At 41.6% G+C, this 25,081-nt stretch overlaps 1 protein-coding gene across 2 annotated transcripts; it reads left to right on the top strand.

Annotated features, from left to right (window-relative positions):
• The first annotated feature begins 1,313 nt into the window (after positions 1–1,313).
• On the top strand, positions 1,314–24,636 carry LOC134540410 (probable malonyl-CoA-acyl carrier protein transacylase, mitochondrial). 2 transcript variants are annotated; one of them, XM_063383131.1, is made up of 5 exons: positions 1,332–1,619; positions 1,751–2,090; positions 2,667–2,914; positions 4,351–4,568; positions 23,565–24,636. In XM_063383131.1, the coding sequence occupies exons 2-5, from the start codon at positions 1,774–1,776 to the stop codon at positions 23,958–23,960; spliced, it is 1,179 nt and encodes a 392-aa protein (XP_063239201.1). In that variant the 5' UTR covers positions 1,332–1,619; positions 1,751–1,773; the 3' UTR covers positions 23,961–24,636. The 2 variants fall into 2 exon arrangements, with proteins under 2 accessions (XP_063239202.1, XP_063239201.1); XM_063383132.1 differs by having other exon boundaries at positions 1,314–2,090.
• Positions 24,637–25,081: the final 445 nt, after the last annotated feature.

Genomic DNA, 25,081 nt, shown 5'->3' on the forward strand with positions numbered 1-25,081 from the left:
TCTTTCCATAATCCATACAGCCCAAAAGTTCCACAAACATTTATTTAATAATGCCGGAACATTGCATATCTTCAGCATTTGTCCAAATGTAGGTATTTAAAACATTGGTAATGCTTGGGAAATTCTAGTTATGGGATGGAGGTTGTGTGCAGTTTCCATACTATATAAGTGAAATCAGTGTAATAACACTTTGACGTCGTACCTCCGTGCCTCGGCGTTAAAGCCCGGATCACAGCCCTGTCCGCAGCGCGCCGCGGCTTTGGGAATGACGTCACTTCCGCTCCGTGCGCGCGAGAGCAGTGCGCCGGCGTCCTGGTCTCCAGTCCCGTGCGAGCCACCTTCGAGGCTAGACGCGGCCGCGAGACTCTCTATAAACTCGCCGCTATTATCGCTTTTGTTTTCTGTACTATAGTGTGTTATAATCTCTTTTATCGTTTTCTTTACCGTGTGCGTGAGTGTTGTTTTGTATCTGGCGTGTCCGCGGGCCAAAACATGTGGACTAACACAACTAGCCTGCACCGCACATTTCTCCAGCGCGCGAGACGTCCCTCGGCAGCTACACGGGCCGGACGGTCCACCCCTGCCTCCCCGCAGGAGGCTGTTCTACGCGAGAGAGCTGGCGCCGGGCAATACAAGAAAACGGCTGAGAAATGTCCGCCACGTCTCCACGTATTCTACGGAGACGGGTACGCGGCAACTTATAACATAACGGAAATGAAAAACATGTAATCTGATGTCCCCACATACTTTCAAAATTAAATATATTTTGGTAATGGTACAGGTTAGCATCACAAACACATTTAACTGCTTATTCATATATAAAGTTAAAATATAGTTGGATATGCTACACACAACAATTGCTCCAAGGGCAATGTTCCTCAGTTTTATACATATTTTATAATTAAAATATATTTTTGGTAATTCTAAAGCTTTGCATTACAGACACAATGAATACCTTTCCTTATTTCAATATGCAATAAGGCACAATTACCACAATTATTTTCACCTAACTTCACTTTATGCACCAGTTCCACACATCGCAATACTCTGCTCAGAGACGACCTATACCAACACCCAGGGAAAAAGAATTTTAGTCAAACTATATTTATTTATTTATAATTTTCAAGTAATGTCTATTATAGCATTTTATATTATAATTTATCACTTAAAAATATAATTATTACAACTATTTATATATTTCTTAATGATAGTTAGAAATAAAGTAAGAATAATTCGAACTATTTCGTATTTATTTTCAATACTTTCTTTTTAATGATTTACTTCGCTGTACGCTGCAACACGTGAAATTTTCTGACTCGGCGGCTATAAATAAAACATGTCCAACGGCTGCTACGAAAAAAAAGTTGTTTGTATTTAACTAATTTGTGTGTTTACCCGGACGGCTTACCTCACAACGTCATTTGTTAAATCTAACTAATTTGTTATTGTTGGTACTGTGAGAATAGCCTAATTGTTCTGCGGGGTATCCAGTTACAAATATCTCCTGAGTTTGTAGGTTAATTGTAGTGAGACATTTTCACACGGATAGGAAGGTTTCGTGTTGTTGTGTTGGCGAGCTGGTGTGCTGTTCGCGCCACGAGACCAAAGACTATATAAGAGTATATATATAACTAAATGAAAATACGAATTATAATTATTTTAATGTTAGTAATGACTAGTTAGTTAGCAGCTGCTGCCATCTACTGGTGGTCGAAAAAAGTTGATCAAGGAACCATTGTACCCATTTAAGTTACACCCTCCCTGCACGTGACGATGCTGAGGGGCTGCCGGAGGCTGTGCGAGCTGTGTCGCCCGCGACTGGCGCGCTGGAGCCACGGCGAAGGCGGCGGCTCGCGGGCCGACGACGTGAAGAAGCTGCTGGACTCTGCGGCCGTGGGCGTCGAGCTGGACGCGCGCAGCGAGTGGGCCACCCTGCCGTACCCCGAGGGTGCGCTGCCCCCCAGGGACCAGTCGCTGCTCAGCGCGCGCCCCAAGGTGGACCCCCGCGAGACCTCCATCCTCCTGTTCCCCGGCCAGGGCACGCAGTTCGTCGGCATGGGCAAGGAGCTGGTCAACTTCCCCGTCGCCAGGTACGCGCCACCATCCGCTTGGTTTTCTATTCTGCTGTTTCCGAATGGTAGGGACGTATCCTTTAACGCAGCCTTGACCAAGGGGTGTTTTAATGCCAAGGTGGCATTCAGTGAGAAACTACAATGAAACAATATCCTCAATCGCATGATGCTAACACGATCTTGTGTAACGAAAAGAAATATATCCTTGTTTTTAAATTAGTAAAAAATAATCTTACAGAACATTTTTCCTAATCTCTGAAGGAATTCTTTAATTTAATAGAAAATAGAGAAATTAGTAGGTACTGTTGTTTAGTTGATCTGATATCTAATGCTATAGTAACTGTTGAAATATCTATAGTATGATGTGATAATTTTTTCTTTATGACAACTTTACCTAATCCTAACTGTACGTTTAACAGGTATATACGGTAGAGTAATTTTTCGAGGCACGTACTGTGTTTTGTATTATAAGGAGATTAACATGTTTATTTTTTAATGTATGTAAATAGCAATGCGTGTTGTATGATTTGACATCCAGTTGGGATCTGCGGGGAAGAAATGACTAGAGTGATGAGTGGTGTGTGTGCGGGCCAGGGACATGTTCGAGGTGGCGAGCGAGATCCTGGGCTACGACCTGCTGAAGCTGTGCGCGGAGGGCCCGCAGCGCGAGCTGGACCGCACGGAGCGCTGCCAGCCGGCCGTGCTGGTGTGCTCGCTGGCCGCCGTGGAGCGCCTCAAGGAGGAGCGGCCCGCCGCCGTGCACAACTGCGTGGCCACCGCCGGCTACAGCGTGGGCGAGCTGGCCGCCCTCGTGTTCGCCGGCGCCCTGCACTTCGAGGCCGGTGCGTCCCCGCGTCCCTGAGTCCCTTCGTCCCTGCGTCCCTTTGTCCCCGCGTCCCCGCGTGCCCGAATCCCTGAGTCCCTACGTCCCTGCGTCCCTTTGTCCCGGCGTCCCTGCGTCCCTTTGTCCCCGCGTCCCTGCGTCCCTGCTTCCCTGAGTCCTCGCGTCCCCGCGTCCCCGCGTCCCCGCGTCCCCCCCGCTCCGCCCTACTGTTCTCTGAAATCATATGGTATACAGTTTTGGATTAACATTTTGTTTGTAGCCTTCATTTTTAAAACTCTTTTTACTATAGTATATCATTCATTAAATTACAAAAAATTATGTTCTCGCTAAAACAGTAGAATTTAGATTTTGTTTTTGGGTTTTGGAATAATCTAATATTTATTCATTTAATTAATTATATATTAAATGTAAAGAGTTTTGAAACAAAGGCTAGATATGAATGGTGATCCAAAACTGTAAGGTATACCACATGTTCATAATTTCAGTAGATGCTAGGAGTGATATTAAAATTTGTCTTTGAATTTAATTGAAAAAATCCAATCCAAAACCCCTGGGTTGGGTACAGGGCTGCCAACCATGCATAAAACACCACTTACACAAAAACAGTGAATGAAATCACATTACAATGTACCTTTTAAAAAAAAACCCACCTTTTTAGTACTTTAATAATGTAAGTAATTTAAACTGAACTGTTACTAAATGTAAAACATCTTGTAGGTACCTGATAATATACACTTTAAAGTGAGAAACTCATTATAATGAGGTTTCAGTGAACTTCTTAACTGAACTTAAGTCACATCAAAGGTAATTAAGAAATTATTGTATGAGTGTGCTACACCAGCACCCAAATAGGACGGGACCCTCGACCAATCACTAGAGACAAAGTTTTGTGGTTTTATTTACAGGCCAATTATGTTTTTAAAACAAATTTTTGTGAATTTTATTTTATGAAATCTGCTTATTAAAGACTATATAACATACCGGTATTACAGAACAAATATGATACTTAAATATACCATGATACTAATATCTCCAAAACGGTGAAATTTTGTACTATACTTTTGCAATATAATGATTTGTAATAACCATGTCTGACTTGTGGTAACTAAATTAAATAAATCTGATAAATATTTTTGTGTTTGAATGGAAAATTTTCTAAGGTCATAATGTCAAAATGAGTTACTGTTAACAGTTGAAGAATTTAAAAAAAAAAATCCAATTTTTTTTTTTTTAATTATGGTACCAATTTAATACTAAATAATTTACTTTCATTGATGTTAATGTTTAAAAGATCAGGTGTTTGTCTTCAAGTTTTGATTATAAATGCGGATTAGTTTCATGATTTCAATTGTGTTTGGGTGCTGTGTGATGAGTGATGTGTGGTGTGTTGACGTCACTGTGGCGACATATGGGCGAGTGGTGGCGTGTCGGCAGCCGTGCGGCTGGTGAAGGTGCGAGCGGAGGCCATGCAGCTGGCCTCGGACCTGGCTCCCGGAGGCATGACCACCGTCATGTACGGCCCGGACTCCCAGCTGGGGCACGCCTGCCTGCGCGCCCGCGAGTGGTGCAAGGAGCGCGGCATCGAGAAGCCAGAGTGCGCCGTGGCCAGCTACCTGTACCCACACTGCAAGGTGGTGGCCGGCCACGTGGAGGTCAGCTCTCTATCTCTCTCTCTCTCTCTCTCCCTCTCTCTAGTCTCTCTCCCACTATCTCTCTCCCTCTCTCTCTACCTCTCTCTCTCTCTCCCTCTGTCTCCCTCTCTCTCTCCCTCTCTCTCTCTCCCTCTCTCCCTCTCTCTCCCCCTCTCTCTAACCATCTCCATCAGCTCTCTCTATCCATCTCCATCAGCTCTCTCTATCCATCTCCATCAGCTCTCTCTATCCATCTCCATAAGCTCTCTTTATCCATCTTCATAAGCACTCTCTCTATCCATCTCCATAAGCTCTCTCTCTATCCATCTCAATAAGATCTCTTTATACATCTTCATAAGCTCTCTCACTATCCCTCTCCATAAGCTCTCTCTCTATCTGTCTCCATAAGCTCTCTCTCTATCCATCTCCATATAGTCTCTCTCTCTCTATCCATCTCCATAAGCTCTCTCTCTATCCATCTCCATAAGCTCTCTTTATCCATCTTCATAAGCACTCTCTCTATCCATCTCCATAAGCTCTCTCTCTATCCATCTCAATAAGATCTCTTTATACATCTTCATAAGCTCTCTCACTATCCCTCTCCATAAGCTCTCTCTCTATCTGTCTCCATAAGCTCTCTCTCTATCCATCTCCATATAGTCTCTCTCTCTCTATCCATCTCCATAAGCTCTCTCTCTATCCATCTCCATAAGCTTTCTATCCATCTCCATAAGCTCTCTAACCATCACCATAAGCTCTCTCTCTATCCATCTCCATAAGCTCTCTCTCTATCCATCTCAATAAGCTCTCTTTATCCATCTTCATAAGCACTCTCTCTATCTGTCTCCATAAGCTCTCTCTCTATCCATCTCCATATAGTCTCTCTCTCTCTATCCATCTCCATAAGCTCTCTCTCTATCCATCTCCATAAGCTTTCTATCCATCTCCATAAGCTCTCTAACCATCACCATAAGCTCTCTCTCTATCCATCTCCATAATCTCTCTCTCTATCTATCTCAATAAGCTCTCTTTATCCATCTTCATAAGCACTCTCTCTATCTGTCTCCATAAGCTCTCTCTCTATCCATCTCCATAAGGTCTCTCTCTCTCTATCCATCTCCATAAGGTCTCTCTCTCTCTATCCATCTCCATAAGCTCTCTCTCTATCCATCTCCATAAGCTTTCTATCCATCTCCATAAGCTCTCTAACCATCACCATAAGCTCTCTCTCTATCCATCTCCATAAGCTCTCTCTCTATCCATCTCAATAAGCTCTCTCTCTCTATCCATCACCATAAGCTCTCTCTCTATCCGTCTCCATAAGCTCTCTCTCTCTATCCATCTCCATAAGCTCTCTCTCTCTATCCATCTCCATAAGCTCTCTCTCTCTATCCATCTCCATAAGCTCTCTCTCTATCCATCTCCATAATCTCTATCTCCATCCCCGTCTCCATAAGCTCTCTATCCATTTTCATAAGCTCTCTCTATCCATCTCCATAAGCTCTCTCTATATCCATCTCCATAAGCTCTCTCTCTATCCATCTCCATATAGTCTCTCTCTCTCTATCCATCTTCATAAGCACTCTCTCTATCCATCTCCATAAGCTCTCTCTCTATCCATCTCAATAAGATCTCTTTATACATCTTCATAAGCTCTCTCACTATCCATCTCCATAAGCTCTCTCTCTATCTGTCTCCATAAGCTCTCTCTCTATCCATCTCCATATAGTCTCTCTCTCTCTATCCATCTCCATAAGCTCTCTCTCTATCCATCTCCATAAGCTTTCTATCCATCTCCATAAGCTCTCTAACCATCACCATAAGCTCTCTCTCTATCCATCTCCATAAGCTCTCTCTCTATCTATCTCAATAAGCTCTCTTTATCCATCTTCATAAGCACTCTCTCTATCTGTCTCCATAAGCTCTCTCTCTATCCATCTCCATATAGTCTCTCTCTCTCTATCCATCTCCATAAGCTCTCTCTCTATCCATCTCCATAAGCTTTCTATCCATCTCCATAAGCTCTCTAACCATCACCATAAGCTCTCTCTCTATCCATCTCCATAATCTCTCTCTCTATCTATCTCAATAAGCTCTCTTTATCCATCTTCATAAGCACTCTCTCTATCTGTCTCCATAAGCTCTCTCTCTATCCATCTCCATAAGGTCTCTCTCTCTCTATCCATCTCCATAAGGTCTCTCTCTCTCTATCCATCTCCATAAGCTCTCTCTCTATCCATCTCCATAAGCTTTCTATCCATCTCCATAAGCTCTCTAACCATCACCATAAGCTCTCTCTCTATCCATCACCATAAGCTCTCTCTCTATCCATCACCATAAGCTCTCTCTCTATCCGTCTCCATAAGCTCTCTCTCTCTATCCATCTCCATAAGCTCTCTCTCTCTATCCATCTCCATAAGCTCTCTCTCTCTATCCATCTCCATAAGCTCTCTCTCTATCCATCTCCATAATCTCTATCTCCATCCCCGTCTCCATAAGCTCTCTATCCATTTTCATAAGCTCTCTCTATCCATCTCCATAAGCTCTCTCTATATCCATCTCCATAAGCTCTCTCTCCATCCATCTCCATATAGTCTCTCTCTCTCTATCCATCTCCATAAGCTCTCTCTCTATCCATCTCCATAAGCTTTCTATCCATCTCCATAAGCTCTCTAACCATCACCAAAAGCTCTCTCTCTATCCATCTCCATAAGCTCTCTCTCTATCTATCTCAATAAGCTCTCTTTATCCATCTTCATAAGCTCTCTCTCTATCCATCTCCATAAGGTCTCTCTCTCTCTATCCATCTCCATAAGGTCTCTCTCTCTCTATCCATCTCCATAAGCTTTCTATCCATCTCCATAAGCTCTCTAACCATCACCATAAGCTCTCTCTCTATCCATCTCCATAAGCTCTCTCTCTATCCATCTCAATAAGCTCTCTCTAAGTATCACCATAAGCTCTCTCTCTATCCGTCTCCATAAGCTCTCTAACCATCACCATAAGCTCTCTCTCTATCCGTCTCCATAAGCTCTCTCTCTCTATCCATCTCCATAAGCTCTCTCTCTCTATCCATCTCCATAAGCTCTCTCTCTCTATCCATCTCCATAAGCTCTCTCACTATCCATCTCCATAAGCTCTCTCTCTCTATCCATCTCCATAAGCTCTCTCTCTATCCATCTCCATAAGCTCTCTCACTATCCATCTCCATAAGCTCTCTCTCTCTATCCATCTCCATAAGCTCTCTCTCTCTATCCATCTCCATAAGCTCTCTCTCTCTATCCATCTCCATAAGCTCTCTCTCTATCCATCTCCATAAGCTCTCTCACTATCCATCTCCATAAGCTCTCTCTCTCTATCCGTCTCCATAAGCTCTCTCTCTCTATCCATCTCCATAAGCTCTCTCTCTCTATCCATCTCCATAAGCTCTCTCTCTCTATCCATCTCCATAAGCTCTCTCTCTATCCATCTCCATAAGCTCTCTCACTATCCATCTCCATAAGCTCTCTCTCTCTATCCGTCTCCATAAGCTCTCTCTCTCTATCCATCTCCATAAGCTCTCTCTCTCTATCCATCTCCATAAGCTCTCTCTCTCTATCCATCTCCATAAGCTCTCTCTCTATCCATCTCCATAAGCTCTCTCTCTATCCATCTCCATAAGCTCTCTCACTATCCATCTCCATAAGCTCTCTCCCTCTATCCATCTCCATAAGCTCTCTCTCTCTATCCATCTCCATAAGCTCTCTCTCTCTATCCATCTCCATAAGCTCTCTCTCTATCCATCTCCATAAGCTCTCTCACTATCCATCTCCATAAGCTCTCTCTCTCTATCCGTCTCCATAAGCTCTCTCTCTCTATCCATCTCCATAAGCTCTCTCTCTCTATCCATCTCCATAAGCTCTCTCTCTATCCATCTCCATAAGCTCTCTCACTATCCATCTCCATAAGCTCTCTCTCTCTATCCGTCTCCATAAGCTCTCTCTCTCTATCCGTCTCCATAAGCTCTCTCTCTCTATCCATCTCCATAAGCTCTCTCTCTATCCATCTCCATAAGCTCTCTCACTATCCATCTCCATAAGCTCTCTCTCTCTAACCATCACCATAAGCTCTCTCTCTATCCATCTCCATAAGCTCTCTCTCTATCCATCTCCATAATCTCTATCTCCATCCCCGTCTCCATAAGCTCTCTAACCATCTCCATAAGCTCTCTCTCTATCTATCTCAATAAGCTCTCTTTATCCATCTTCATAAGCTCTCTCTCTATCCATCTCCATAAGGTCTCTCTCTCTCTATCCATCTCCATAAGGTCTCTCTCTCTCTATCCATCTCCATAAGCTCTCTCTCTATCCATCTCCATAAGCTTTCTATCAATCTCCATAAGCTCTCTAACCATCACCATAAGCTCTCTCTCTATCCATCTCCATAAGCTCTCTCTCTATCCATCTAAATAAGCTCTCTCTAAGTATCACCATAAGCTCTCTCTCTATCCGTCTCCATAGTCTCTCTCTCTCTATCCATCTCCATAAGCTCTCTCTCTATCCATCTCCATAAGCTTTCTATCCATCTCCATAAGCTCTCTCTCTATCCATCTCCATATAGTCTCTCTCTCTATCCATCTCCATAAGCTTTCTATCCATCTCCATAAGCTCTCTAACCATCACCATAAGCTCTCTCTCTATCCATCTCCATAAGCTCTCTCTCTATCCATCTCCATAAGCTCTCTCTCTATCCATCTCCATATAGTCTCTCTCTCTATCCATCTCCATAAGCTCTCTCTCTATCCATCTCCATAAGCTTTCTATCCATCTCCATAAGCTCTCTAACCATCACCATAAGCTCTCTCTCTATCCATCTCCATAAGCTCTCTCTCTATCCATCTCAATAAGCTCTCTCTAAGTATCACCATAAGCTCTCTCTCTATCCGTCTCCATAGTCTCTCTCTCTCTATCCATCTCCATAAGCTCTCTCTCTATCCATCTCCATAAGCTTTCTATCCATCTCCATAAGCTCTCTCTCTATCCATCTCCATATAGTCTCTCTCTCTATCCATCTCCATAAGCTCTCTCTCTATCCATCTCCATAAGCTTTCTATCCATCTCCATAAGCTCTCTAACCATCACCATAACCTCTCTCTCTATCCATCTCCATAAGCTCTCTCTCTATCCATCTCAATAAGCTCTCTCTAAGTATCACCATAAGCTCTCTCTCTATCCGTCTCCATAGTTTCTCTCTCTTTATCCATCTCCATAAGCTCTCTCTCTATCCATCTCCATAAGCTTTCTATCCATCTCCATAAGCTCTCTATCTATCCATCTCCATATAGTCTCTCTCTCTATCCATCTCCATAAGCTCTCTCTCTATCCATCTCCATAAGCTTTCTATCCATCTCCATAAGCTCTCTAACCATCACCATAAGCTCTCTCTCTATCCATCTCCATAAGCTCTCTCTCTATCCATCTCAATAAGCTCTCTCTAAGTATCACCATAAGCTCTCTCTCTATCCGTCTCCATAAGCTCTCTCTCTATCTGTCTCAATAAGCTCTCTTTATCCATCTTCATAAGCTCTCTCTCTATCCATCTCCATAAGCTCTCTCTCTATCCATCTCAATAAGCTCTCTCTAAGTATCACCATAAGCTCTCTCTCTATCCGTCTCCATAAGCTCTCTCTCTCTATCCATCTCCATAAGCTCTCTCTCTATCCATCTCCATAAGCTCTCTCTCTCTATCCATCTCCATAAGCTCTCTCTCTATCCATCTCCATAATCTCTATCTCCATCCCCGTCTCCATAACCTCTCTATCCATTTTCATAAGCTCTCTCTATCTGTCTCCATAAGCTCTCTCTCTATCTGTCTCCATAAGCTCTCTCTCTATCCGTCTCCATAAGCTCTCTCTATCTATCTCCATAAGCTCTCTATCTGTCTCCATAAGCTCTCTCTCTATCTGTCTCCATAAGCTCTCTTTCTCTATCTGTCTCCATAAGCTCTCTCTCTATCCGTCTCCATAAGCTCTCTCTATCTATCTCCATAAGCTCTCTCTCTATCTGTCTCCATAAGCTCTCTCTCTATCTGTCTCCATAAGCTCTCTCTCTATCTGTCTCAATAAGCTCTCTCTCTATCCATCTCCATGAGCTCTCTCTATCCATCTCCATAAGCTCTCTCTATCTATCTACATAAGTTCTCTCTCTATCTGTCTCCATAAGCTCTCTCTCTATCCGTCTCCATAAGCTCTCTCTATCTATCTCCATAAGCTCTCTCTCTATCTGTCTCCATAAGCTCTCTCTCTATCCATCTGCATAAGCTCTCTCACTATCCATCTCCATAAGCTCTCTCACTATCCATCTCCATAAGCTCTCTCACTATCCATCTCCATAAGCTCTCTCTCTATCTATCTCCATAAGCTCTCTCTCTATCCATCTCAATAAGCTCTCTCTCTATCCATCTCAATAAGCTCTCTCTAAGTATCACCATAAGCTCTCTCTCTATCCGTCTCCATAAGCTCTCTCTCTATCTGTCTCAATAAGCTCTCTTTATCCGTCTCCATAAGCTCTCTCTCTATCTGTCTCAATAAGCTCTCTTTATCCATCTTCATAAGCTCTCTCTCTATCCATCTCCATAAGCTCTCTCTCTATCCATCTCAATAAGCTCTCTCTAAGTATCACCATAAGCTCTCTCTCTATCCGTCTCCATAAGCTCTCTCTCTCTATCCATCTCCATAAGCTCTCTCTCTCTATCCATCTCCATAAGCTCTCTCTCTCTATCCATCTCCATAAGCTCTCTCTCTATCCATCTCCATAATCTCTATCTCCATCCCCGTCTCCATAACCTCTCTATCCATTTTCATAAGCTCTCTCTATCCGTCTCCATAAGCTCTCTCTATCTATCTCCATAAGCTCTCTCTCTATCTGTCTCCATAAGCTCTCTCTCTATCTGTCTCCATAAGCTCTCTTTCTCTATCTGTCTCCATAAGCTCTCTCTCTATCCGTCTCCATAAGCTCTCTCTATCTATCTCCATAAGCTCTCTCTCTATCTGTCTCCATAAGCTCTCTCTCTATCTATCTCCATAAGCTCTCTCTCTATCTGTCTCCATAAGCTCTCTCTATATCCATCTCCATAAGCTCTCTCTCTATCCATCTCCATAAGCTCTCTCTATCCATCTCAATAAGCTCTCTTTATCCATCTTCATAAGCTCTCTCTCTATCCGTCTCCATAAGCTCTCTCTATCTATCTCCATAAGCTCTCTCTCTATCTGTCTCCATAAGCTCTCTCTCTATCTGTCTCCATAAGCTCTCTCTCTATCTGTCTCAATAAGCTCTCTCTCTATCCATCTCCATGAGCTCTCTCTATCCATCTCCATAAGCTCTCTCTCTCTATCTATCTACATAAGTTCTCTCTCTATCTGTCTCCATAAGCTCTCTCTCTATCCGTCTCCATAAGCTCTCTCTATCTATCTCCATAAGCTCTCTCTCTATCTGTCTCCATAAGCTCTCTCTCTATCCATCTGCATAAGCTCTCTCACTATCCATCTCCATAAGCTCTCTCACTATCCATCTCCATAAGCTCTCTCACTATCCATCTCCATAAGCTCTCTCACTATCCATCTCCATAAGCTCTCTCACTATCCATCTCCATAAGCTCTCACTATCCATCTCCATAAGCTCTCTCACTATCCATCTCCATAAGCTCTCTCTATCCATCTCCATAATCTCTCTCACTATCCATCTCCATAAGCTCTCTCACTATCCATCTCCATAAGCTCTCTCTCTCTATCTATCTACATAAGTTCTCTCTCTATCTGTCTCCATAAGCTCTCTCTCTATCCGTCTCCATAAGCTCTATCTATCTCCATAAGCTCTCTCTCTATCTGTCTCCATAAGCTCTCTCTCTATCCATCTGCATAAGCTCTCTCACTATCCATCTCCATAAGCTCTCTCACTATCCATCTCCATAAGCTCTCTCTATCCATCTCCATAATCTCTCTCACTATCCATCTCCTTAAGCTCTCTCACTATCCATCTCCATAAGCTCTCTCACTATCCATCTCCATAAGCTCTCTCACTATCCATCTCCATAAGCTCTCTCACTATCCATCTCCATAAGCTCTCTCACTATCCATCTCCATAAGCTCTCTCACTATCCATCTCCATAAGCTCTCTCACTATCCATCTCCATAAGCTCTCTCACTATCCATCTCCATAAGCTCTCTCACTATCCATCTCCATAAGCTCTCTCACTATCCATCTCCATAAGCTCTCTCTATCTATCTCCATAAGCTCTCTCTCTATCTGTCTCCATAAGCTCTCTCTCTATCCATCTCCATGAGCTCTCTCTATCCATCTCCATAAGCTCTCTCTCTCTATCTATCTACATAAGTTCTCTCTCTATCTGTCTCCATAAGCTCTCTCTCTATCCGTCTCCATAAGCTCTCTCTATCTATCTCCATAAGCTCTCTCTCTATCTGTCTCCATAAGCTCTCTCTCTATCCATCTGCATAAGCTCTCTCACTATCCATCTCCATAAGCTCTCTCACTATCCATCTCCATAAGCTCTCTCACTATCCATCTCCATAAGCTCTCTCACTATCCATCTCCATAAGCTCTCTCACTATCCATCTCCATAAGCTCTCTCACTATCCATCTCCATAAGCTCTCTCTCTATCCATCTCCATAAGCTCTCTCACTATCCATCTCCATAAGCTCTCTCTCTATCCATCTCCATAAGCTCTGTCTCTATCCTTTTCCATAAGCTCTCTCTCTATCCATCTCCATAAGCTCTCTCTCTATCTGTCTCCATAAGCTCTCTCTCTATCCATCTCCATAATCTCTATCTCCATCCCCGTCTCCATAACCTCTCTATCCATTTTCATAAGCTCTCTCTATCTGTCTCCATAAGCTCTCTCTCTATCTGTCTCCATAAGCTCTCTCTCTATCCGTCTCCATAAGCTCTCTCTATCTATCTCCATAAGCTCTCTCTCTATCTGTCTCCATAAGCTCTCTCTCTATCTGTCTCCATAAGCTCTCTTTCTCTATCTGTCTCCATAAGCTCTCTCTCTATCCGTCTCCATAAGCTCTCTCTATCTATCTCCATAAGCTCTCTCTCTATCTGTCTCCATAAGCTCTCTCTCTATCTGTCTCCATAAGCTCTCTCTCTATCTGTCTCCATAAGCTCTCTCTATATCCATCTCCATAAGCTCTCTCTCTATCCATCTCCATAAGCTCTCTCTATCCATCTCAATAAGCTCTCTTTATCCATCTTCATAAGCTCTCTCACTATCCATCTCCATAAGCTCTCTCACTATCCATCTCCATAAGCTCTCTCACTATCCATCTCCATAAGCTCTCTCACTATCCATCTCCATAAGCTCTCTCTCTATCCATCTCCATAAGCTCTCTCACTATCCATCTCCATAAGCTCTCTCACTATCCATCTCCATAAGCTCTCTCACTATCCATCTCCATAAGCTCTCTCACTATCCATCTCCATAAGCTCTCTCTCTATCCATCTCCATAAGCTCTCTCACTATCCATCTCCATAAGCTCTCTCTCTATCCATCTCCATAAGCTCTCTCACTATCCATCTCCATAAGCTCTCTCACTATCCATCTCCATAAGCTCTCTCACTATCCATCTCCATAAGCTCTCTCACTATCCATCTCCATAAGCTCTCTCTCTATCCATCTCCATAAGCTCTCTCACTATCCATCTCCATAAGCTCTCTCACTATCCATCTCCATAAGCTCTCTCACTATCCATCTCCATAAGCTCTCTCACTATCCATCTCCATAAGCTCTCTCTCTATCCATCTCCATAAGCTCTCTCACTATCCATCTCCATAAGCTCTCTCACTATCCATCTCCATAAGCTCTCTCACTATCCATCTCCATAAGCTCTCTCTCTATCCATCTCCATAAGCTCTCTCACTATCCATCTCCATAAGCTCTCTCACTATCCATCTCCATAAGCTCTCTCACTATCCATCTCCATAAGCTCTCTCACTATCCATCTCCATAAGCTCTCTCACTATCCATCTCCATAAGCTCTCTCACTATCCATCTCCATAAGCTCTCTCACTATCCATCTCCATAAGCTCTCTCACTATCCATCTCCATAAGCTCTCTCTATCCGTCTCCATAATCTCTCTCTCTATCTGTCTCCATAAGCTCTCTCTATCTGTCTCCATAAGCTCTCTCTATATCCATCTCCATAAGCTCTCTCTCTATCCATCTCCATAAGCTCTCTCTATCCATCTCAATAAGCTCTCTTTATCCATCTTCATAAGCTCTCTCACTATCCATCTCCATAAGCTCTCTCACTATCCATCTCCATAAGCTCTCTCACTATCCATCTCCATAAGCTCTCTCACTATCCATCTCCATAAGCTCTCTCTCTATCCATCTCCATAAGCTCTCTCACTATCCATCTCCATAAGCTCTCTCACTATCCATCTCCATAAGCTCTCTCACTATCCATCTCCATAAGCTCTCTCTCTATCCATCTCCATAAGCTCTCTCACTATCCATCTCCATAAGCTCTCTCACTATCCATCTCCATAAGCTCTCTCACTATCCATCTCCATAAGCTCTCTATCTATCCATCTCCATAAGCTCTCTCACTATCCATCTCCATAAGCTCTCTCTCTATCCTTCTCCATAAGCTCTCTCACTATCCATCTCCATAAGCTCTCTCTCTATCCATCTCCATAAGCTCTCTCTCTATCCGTCTCCATAAGCTCTCTCTATCTATCTCCATAAGCTCTCTCTCTATCTGTCTCCATAAGCTCTCTCTCTATCCATCTCCATAAGCTCTCTCTCTATCCGTCTCCATAAGCTCTCTCTATCTATCTCCATAAGCTCTCTCTCTATCTGTCTCCATAAGCTCTCTCTCTATCCATCTCCATAAGCTCTCTCTCTATCCATCTCCATAAGCTCTCTCTCTATCCGTCACCATAAGCTCTCTCTATCTATCTTCATAAGCTCTCTCTCTATCTGTCTCCATAAGCTCTCTCTCTATCCATCTGCATAAGCTCTCTCACTATCCATCTCCATAAGCTCTCTCACTATCCATCTCCATAAGCTCTCTCTCTATCTGTCTCCATAAGCTCTCTCTCTATCCATCTGCATAAGCTCTCTCACTATCCATCTCCATAAGCTCTCTCACTATCCATCTCCATAAGCTCTCTCACTATCCATCTCCATAAGCTCTCTCTCTATCCATCTCCATAAGCTCTCTCACTATCCATCTCCATAAGCTCTCTCTCTATCCATCTCCATAAGCTCTCTCTCTATCCGTCTCCATAAGCTCTCTCTATCTATCTCCATAAGCTCTCTCTCTATCTGTCTCCATAAGCTCTCTCTCTATCCATCTGCATAAGCTCTCTCACTATCCATCTCCATAAGCTCTCTCACTATCCATCTCCATAAGCTCTCTCTATCCATCTCCATAAGCTCTCTCACTATCCATCTCCATAAGCTCTCTCTCTATCCATCTCCATAAGCTCTGTCTCTATCCTTTTCCATATCTCTAACAGGGGCCTGTGAGTATTCCAAATGTATTCTACATTCATGAATAATTTAATACTCATTCCAACACTTCAAAATAAAACTTTTTTTATATTAATTTATTTTATTTAAATACACCGAGTAGGGCTCGTGCACAAAAAAATTTAAACTAAAAAAAGTGTTACATGAATGAGACCAAGATGATTTATTGAGAATTATGGATTTGTTTTGTACAACCTAGTACTTCATGCTTTTTAAGTTTTTATATAATAATATATGATTGTATTGAAAAATTATTGAAAATCCTGTAATTTAAATCTATACTAATAATTAAACTGTTCAGGGTGAAAAGTCTATACATTGCTTGAATTCAAGGGGGGAGGGGGGGGGGGACAAATGGAAAGTGCTATTTGCATTATTTGTACCTTAAAAGCATAGTTGTTCTCTCTCTCTCTCTCTCTCTCTCTCACCCCCCCCCCCCCCCCCCCCCCTTCGTCTGTTTGGAGGCATCACTCTAAAACTACTGAATGGATTTCAATGAAATTATTTTTTTTTAGTAGGGGCTTTGGCTAACTTAACACTAGGCTATATTTATTTATTTTTAAAATTGCACCCCAAAGGAAATGAAAAAGCGGCAAATATGTTTTTTATATAATTTATATTTCTGAAGCTAATCAAGCATAAGAAAATATATTGGTTACCAAAAATAAACATGCCAAAAACAAACAACCCGATTTTACCATTTTAAGAGTTTCCAGTCTTAAGGGGTTTAAAAGGATTAGATTCAGTGTTAAGAAGAAGAAGAATTCATACTTCAGAAGCTATGAGAACTAAAGGTAAGAAACTAACACCGAATAACATGCATGTAAGTTATGCAGGGTGTCTACTGACCCTGGAAAACCTGGAAAACCTGAAAATATCAGGGAATTTTGTAATCAGGGAAAAATCAGGGAATTTTTTTAAAAATCAGGGATTTTTTTTTGGTAGGTTGTAGTTGGCAATACAGTTTTTGTTTATTGATCAGCTTGCATTGATGTGGCATCATGTGTATCCCCTCTCATTTTTATTTTTGAATGGCAAATAACGAACAGTTCCCACGTCCATTTTCTTTTATTTACGATCGGATTTGGAAGTGGCATCAAATCACGTGATACAAACTGGTTCAAGCTGGTCTGTTATCCTGCTGACGTGACGTGCTGCAGCATTGCTTCCCACGTTCGGATTATACCGACTGGTGCATTTAATTTTAAGTATCTATGGATGCCCTCAACGTAAACTGGACATTTTTGTTAGCTTTGAAAATATGTACATACCACAGACACTTTTGGTGAAGATTCGCCATCGTTGCTAGAAATTGGTAGCTGTGGGCTTCATACGGTCCATGGTGCTTTCGAAACCTGGAATTTCTGCTACACAATGGGACGTTGTTAGTTTTTTGAGGCACAGTTACTATTTGTTTAAGCACGTACCTGCAAGGAGGGCAGATTACATTAGAATAACTGGATCAGAGCTTTTTCCCAAGAAATTTTGTGCAATCAGATGGAATACTGCAGTTTCTGAGCGTGCCATGAAAACGTTACCCCACCTAAAGAAATTTGTTAGTGAAGTTTCTATTTCATCTCTCTCTTTCAGTGTAGTGAAAAGTGCTCTTGAAGATAATCTTCTTGAAGTAAAATTGACATTCTTCCACTTTTTGGCATCAGAGCTGGAATTGTTTCTCACAATGTTACAAAGTGAAGCACCCATGGCACCTTTTCTCTATGATTAACTGGTAGACATTTTATTAGCTTTTGCAGTAAAGTTTTTGAAACCGGAAGTACTGAAGAGCTTTAGGGAGAAACGCAATGTATCTCGATTGGATGTAGATAACCAGGAAAATCTATTGACTGCTAACAATATCAAGTTGGGTTATGCAGTACGCCATGCCATCAAGAAAGAGAAAGTATGTCCTGTTACTGAAAAATGATGTTAGGACTTGTCCAAAGGTTATGGTCCCCTGAAGTACAATCTTACCAAGGGAATTTCCTGCTTATGTCCGTCTGTGGCTTTAAATTCGGGTGTGAGGAAACAGCGTGTGAAGTACAGTTTAGAATGTTGTCTTCAAAACAGGTGATTATCAGGACAAGAAGCTGATAACATTGAGTGATCATATCATTGGTATGTTCCTCGCAAGATTCTGCAGCACTGTTCTCGTCTTTTTCTCGAGAAGATGGGCGCCTTGATCACTTGTGGATGCTCATACAGTAGCTTCCAAAACAGGCCTTCTAAAGTTTGTGAGGATGGTGTTGGTACTTTCCCATGGAAATGCAACATTGGAAATAGGATTTTCAGTGAATTCTAATCTGCTGACTGAAAACTTGCAGGAAGAAATACTGATCGCACAAAGACAGATGTATGACTTTGTTCAACGTTCTGGAGGTGTAGAGCATGTTGATATCACCAAGTCCATGTTACAGTATGTAAGAAATGCTAGTTGTAGGCGTAAGGAAGCCCTGCAAACAAAACAAAAAGAAAAGGAAGCTACAGACAAGAAGAAGGCAGAAAAAAGAAGAGGTGAAGAGGTGATCAAGGCATTGCAGTTGAAGAAGGCTCGAATGTTGGATTTGGCTCGTTCTGAAGTAAGTGCAATAGATGGAAAAGTTGAGTCGCTGCGAAATTGATGGGAGCTTCCTTTTACTAATGTTTTTTTGCAAAAGGAAGTGTGTGAAATATTTGTAGCAGCATGTTTTATTTGCCATCAATTGAGTCACTTTGGCCACGTTTGGAAGAAGGTAATTTTTTTACTAATTTAAGTAAGTTGAAATACTTTGAAACCCGTCAATGTAATATAATGCAGTTTTTTTCAGTTTCTTGGTATGTCGTAATTGTGTTAAAGAAAACCTGGAAAAATTCAGTTTTAGACCTGGAAAACCTGGAAAAAACAGGGAATTTAATTTACTAGATCTGGTAGACACCCTGGTTATGTTTTGGTTGGGTGTGAAATAATAATAAGTATATAAAAATAAACATAATTTTTGGAACATTTTGTGAGATTTCACCTATAAGGGTTGTATAAGGGCTGGTGCAAGTTGTAAGAAGAAAAATATACACATCAATTCCTCACTTAGCACGTCTTCAAATTGCATGAAATCATTTAGCGCAATGTTCATTTTACTGCCCCAGGCAAAAAAAAAGTCACTTATGTCACCACAAAGTCTGCTTCAACTCGGTAAACAACAGATGTACCGTTGCATACAGTTAGCCATACGAGGGGGGGAAGAGATGCGCGCGCAGGCCTGACTACGCTATCGGCTGTTGTACAAACATGTAAAGGACCAAATGTTTTTACGTTCGTGCGTATGCCGCCGTGCCGTACCATTGTATACCCAGCCACAGACCGAGTCATGTTGAACTTCAGTCGCATGCACAAACACAAAGCAAAGTCTGCCAATTCGTCTGCGGATAACTGACAACCGTACGTGTGCCGCAAGCACCTGCAGTTGTAATCCTAGTGGAATCATGGCTTCCAAGTGAGATTGTAATGCATAAAGTTCAAGTATTTGAGACAAAACTAGAAGTATTACGGCGTGCAGAATGTCACGAAGGCCACTCTTGTGTTGGTCGCAGTTTGATTTTAAGCAAGTCAACTGTGCGCACAATCGTACAAAATAAGGACCCTATCAAACGTTTATATGTCTGATGCTGTTGGTTGTACTGCCAGGAATATATTTGACATTAGATACCCGAACAGAAATGAACAGATGATTTGACATGGAAAAAGTAGTTAAGTGAATGATGCAATGAAAATAAAATCAAATGCCTGGCAGGATTATTGTGAACCAAGCGGTGAGCCGCGAATAAGCAATTTGATGTTGACCGGGTCTTCGCCCCATAAGGCTGGTTCGACTAAACTCCCTTCCTTGACCTTCGCCCGCGCCTTCCCGGCATGGAATTACCTAAATACGTAGTCGTGTGTTTCAAACAGCGGGCCACAAACTATCGGAAGACGGCGTTTTAAGCTCATTGCTTCGGTACAACAACTGCGCCATAGCGGACCGGAACTGAACTAACCTGGATCCTGTTTATCTGTAAGTTTAGTAATAACTGTATGTTCGCGTGTAGCTAAGTAAGGAGAGAGCATGTATTTTTTATGTTAGTATTTTAAGAGTGCTTTTCTTGTTTACCCGTGGCTCATAACTGAACGAGTGTAACGGTTCTGTGGTTCGGCGAAAGACGCCATGTTGCCGGTGGGAGCGCAGCCTTCCGGCCCGGTCGAGGTGAGACGCATATGCACCCCGGGGACTTCATCCATTTGCATCACCCAGCTGTATTTAGATCTGTTAACGTAATTCTATCTGAATCAATTTAATACTAATCTCGGGACTTGCCTCGGCCGGCAGACTGTTCAATTCAGTATTTTTTTAACCCTTAGTGAGACTTTGCCAGACAGCTAAGCGATATCATGTTTTGCGACCACTGCCGCCTAGCTCAGTTCGTGCCGTGGGTACTGTTGAACCTAACATTGAAGGATAATAAAAAACCGTACTGAGTTCACCGTGTTATCTACTGACCACGTGCCAGCTCTCCCAGGTATCAGGCGTGCGGGTCACCCTTTAAGAGCCCACTGGAATGTGCAACCATCTTAGTCATGTGTAAGCGTGCCCTACGCTAAGAGCGGGCCAGGTCTGTGCGCTGATTGGAGGCAAGGAGGCACCAGATCTCGTTCCCTACACGGGCGACTTCGCGCCCTGAGACGAGTCTCTGCCAGGTCCGTGTGCCCTCATCATATGGTGGCGCCCAAATTCACGATCGTTGACGATTCACACCCTCCGGAACCACGAAAACTTTAATTTTTGAAAAATTAAGATGTAATAATCCATCAGTAATATCGATTTCACTGCCAGTAGAGAATGGTTTGAACAGTTCATGGAAATGTATGCGACGTGAGTTGGTTACGCTCGGGCGGGCATGCCAACCAGCCAACTGACGATAAGTACATAACCATCTCCCTTTACGCGGTGTCATATTTGTCACACTAAGTATTTGATGGTAGGTTTATAAAGATAAATGTTGTGATATATTATTTATCATTGAGTGTAATTCTATGCATTTATATTACATAAACAATATTTCTCTTTACATTTTGGTACACATTAAGTTAATTAGCCTTGCTATTTATGGAGACTAATGCTTCAGAATAAGTGATTTTGAATAACACAAACATTTTTAGGAACGCATGGTCTTGCTAAGTGAGGGATTGGTGTACTTCTGAATCCACAAGAACTAGAGGTAAGAAATAAGACTTATCAACCTGTACATAATATATGTATTTTATATTTTCCATTTGTTTAAATTTGACTGTTAATGGGGGTAACAATTAAGTAAGTTTGTTTTATTTTTAAAAAAAAAATTTATCTCCGAAACAAAACCAATCATGACCTAAAATATTGGGTACAACAAATAAATGTACTATAGCTAAAAATAATATTTAACATGTTAGGAGAGTTATAAAATCAACTTAATTAATCTATAATCTATATTTAAAATTAGCAGGGTTATGCATTACAATTTTCAAAATTTCAGCCTTACAAATAGTTTTGTTACGAAGGAAATCTTATATAAACTTGACATTTTATTTTGCCTATTACATTTGTAAAAATGTTTGTAATTATAAACATAGTTTTCGTAAAATGGTACAATATAAACAATATCCTTAAATTAGCATGAGCGAAGGCACGGGCAATAAAATTTTCTCGTTTTAAGAATGTACATTTCTTGCATTTTACACCACTCTATTATGGTTCACATGTACTTTTCTCTCATTTTCATTTTACTGTATTTGGCATCAATTATTCTTGGACCTTGTGAGGTTTTATGTAGAGTTTCACTGCTTGTTTGAATTTGATATGAAAAGTATTTGATAGTCATAAATAATATGATATTCATTTCAATTAATTAAAAGGGGGGGGGGGGGGGGGGGGGGAATTCATAAAAGACTACACTGTTCCCTACCTGCTATCTCTTTATCTGAGTGTTTCTCTATACCTCTATCTCTATCCCTATCCCTGTCCTTTATTAAACTCTTTCACTCTTTTTGTCTCTCCTTTCCCTCCCTCACTCGCTCAAGCATGAAAGCTCCAGGCAAGGATTCTGTTCTCCCTGGGATGCCTGCATTTTCATTTGTCAGGCGTACCGCTAAAATCATCAAACTCCCCGCTGGCAGTATTTTTTTTTTGCAGGTTGTCTGCAGTTTATGAAAGTTACAAAAAAGTAACGAAACTTAAGGCCAGATCACGAATGTTACAAAAAAGTGCCATAAATAAATATAAACTGTGCTTGAAGTCACCAACTTTAATTTCCTACAGCCTTCTGCTAAATTGCATTTTTTTTGACACCTCTCATTTAAGTTTATAGTTGCACATAAAATGTAAATAGTTTGAGACACAGACTATCCGTCTAAACAATGTGACGATTATCTCTGAAAGGTTTTACATTTCTATCATAAAAATTGGTTGTCTTGCAAATAGGAGACGTATTTCTTACTAAATTTAAGTTTACTTATTTTATATATAAAATCACTTTTTTTGTAAAAGAAAGTTTTAATATATTTTATTTTATGTAAAGGTCCTGAAAAATTCCTGAAATTCATTAACCAGGTACCTGTAGACATCCTGCTCCGGTTTGTGTAATGCAGGGGTATATACAACCCTTGTGTCTGCCACGAACATTAGGGGTTTGCCGTACCTACTTCAAAAATGGAAAATCAAGTACTAGTAACAACTCCACCTCTTTACCTGGCTGATTGTCCGGGCTGTTGGCAGTTTCACCTCGACATTTATGCGTGTCTTGGGAACGGCATGCCAAAACATTGTGAAGCGATTGCCTACAGACACAGTTTCAAGCCAGAGACAAGCTACCTGAAAGCTTCCAATCCAAACTCTGCTACTTTCTGTAGTCTGTATCTTGCAAAGATTTTGGACGAGCAGTATGCTATATCGTACTAATGTCTTTTAAGCTTGTAAACAAGGAATTGGATGAGTTTTTGTAATTTCTTCCCTTTAAAATCAGTTTTAAATGATCGTTCTGAATACCATTTCACTGTATCCTACAAATAATGCATTTGATTAATAATGCTGAATGTAAATAGATAATCGTAAAGACATTTACTGTAAAACCTTTTCCTAGCAAAAAAAAAATAACTATGAAATGTGTGTGGGTTCTTTGTAAAAAAGAACCTTTAGAAAGTTTTAGTCAAACATGGCTGAAATTAGAGTTGTTCGAAAATGCCCAGTATTAATATCATTCCATATTCTAGTTGCAGGTATCAAAAGTTACTTTACTATTTACATAAATTCATACGTATTAAAAGTAGAGTATCTAGGAGAAAGGTAATAAATAGGATTGGTTACAAACAAAAACACAAATAGACTAAGCAAATTTGAGTGTTGTCTGTATCGAATGTTGATTTTTACTGCAGTTCCTTCGAAAAAATGTTTTAAATTGTTTTCCTGTAGTGGTGTTGAGCCCTGCCGGGTGTCTCGCAGGCCCTGAAGTTCATCGAGGGGAACCTGGCGCAGTTCAAGCTGCGCCGCGCCAAGCGCCTGCCGGTGTCCGGGGCCTTCCACACGGGCCTCATGGGTCCCGCGGTGCCCGCCTTCGCGCAGGCGCTCCGCCGCGTGGCCCTGGGCGACCCGCTCGTCCCCGTGCACTCCAACGTGGACGGCAGGCGGTACCGCGACGCGGCCCACGTCAGGCGCCAGCTGCCGCGCCAGCTCTGCCGGCCGGTGCGCTGGGAGCAGACGCTGCACGCACTGTACGAGCGCGCCGAGGGCCAGCACTTCCCGCGCTCCTTCGAGTGCGGCCCGGGCCGGTCCCTCAAGGCCATCCTCAAGATGGTGAACGCCAAGGCCTGGGACAGCTGCGTCAGCGTCGAGGCGTGACGTGTGCGGTCGCGGCATGTTTGCACGGCTCACTCGTCGAGGCCCAGTCGCCTCGTCGTCAAAGCAAATACTTGCTCCGCATACTTTACGGACTCAAATACATAGAGGACAACTTCAATTGGATGTAGTTATGCAAAAAACCCCAGCCCACATGAAACCTATTCTGAGTATTTTGAAGTTAAAGTTAATTATAAATTGTAATTCTCGTATTGATAACATAATGTGGGTATAATTTTAATGGTCTAGTATAAATACTGATATAATAATAGCAACGACGGTACGATCAACCTTGTACTATTTTAATTTTTTTTTGACTAAAATATAACAAAATTGTGGGTTGGTTTCTTTTTGCATAACTACGTCCAATTGAGATTACTATCCTAATATTCTTGGCCGGTGTCTTGAATAAGATTCAGCATACAATCCATTTCTATTTACATTTCTATGTTGTATAAAACCTAAGAAGATAAATGCATAGTAAGAGAGTACAGTTTGGCTCGGGAAATACAAACATCTCCATTGACTTGTGGACATGACGTCAGCGAACTTGTTTACTTGTCTAACCGGACTTGGCTCGCTGTTTGCCCGGTGAATTTTTTTTTTCGGTTCTATAATTTTGGATACACGCTGGCCTAGACAATGTATGTGCAACACATTAAATTTTTTTTTTGTAAAATAAGAGTTTTTGGTCTCATTTAATTCTTCACAAATCCTCCCAGACAGCTGATGGCAGACACTGGCTTTTTTTTAGAGCTTCTGTAGAGATAAAGAATGTAGACCTTATCAATTATACAGATATGTACTAGTTTTTGATTTTCTGAATTTCCCTTCTGTAAATATTTTTCTTAGAATCTTATTTCTTGAATATAAAATCTTTTGAATAGTAAAAGATTTGATGGTATTTGAGGATTTCATTGGCATACTCATAGTTGGCTTTGAATGTAAATACATACAGTTAAACCATACCCAGAAAAAACAATGTTTGGATATAAAATCACCTGAAAATGCACCATCAAAAATTCAAATGATTTAAATTTTCGTGATAGGTAATGTGAAATGTTGATTATGTTTAAAAGTGAATGCCAAGAGTTGACTTTTTTCCTGCCTAAGCGTAACACATA

This window comes from Bacillus rossius, chromosome 16 (genome assembly GCF_032445375.1).
Source record: "Bacillus rossius redtenbacheri isolate Brsri chromosome 16, Brsri_v3, whole genome shotgun sequence".
Lineage (NCBI taxonomy): Eukaryota > Metazoa > Arthropoda > Insecta > Phasmatodea > Bacillidae > Bacillus > Bacillus rossius.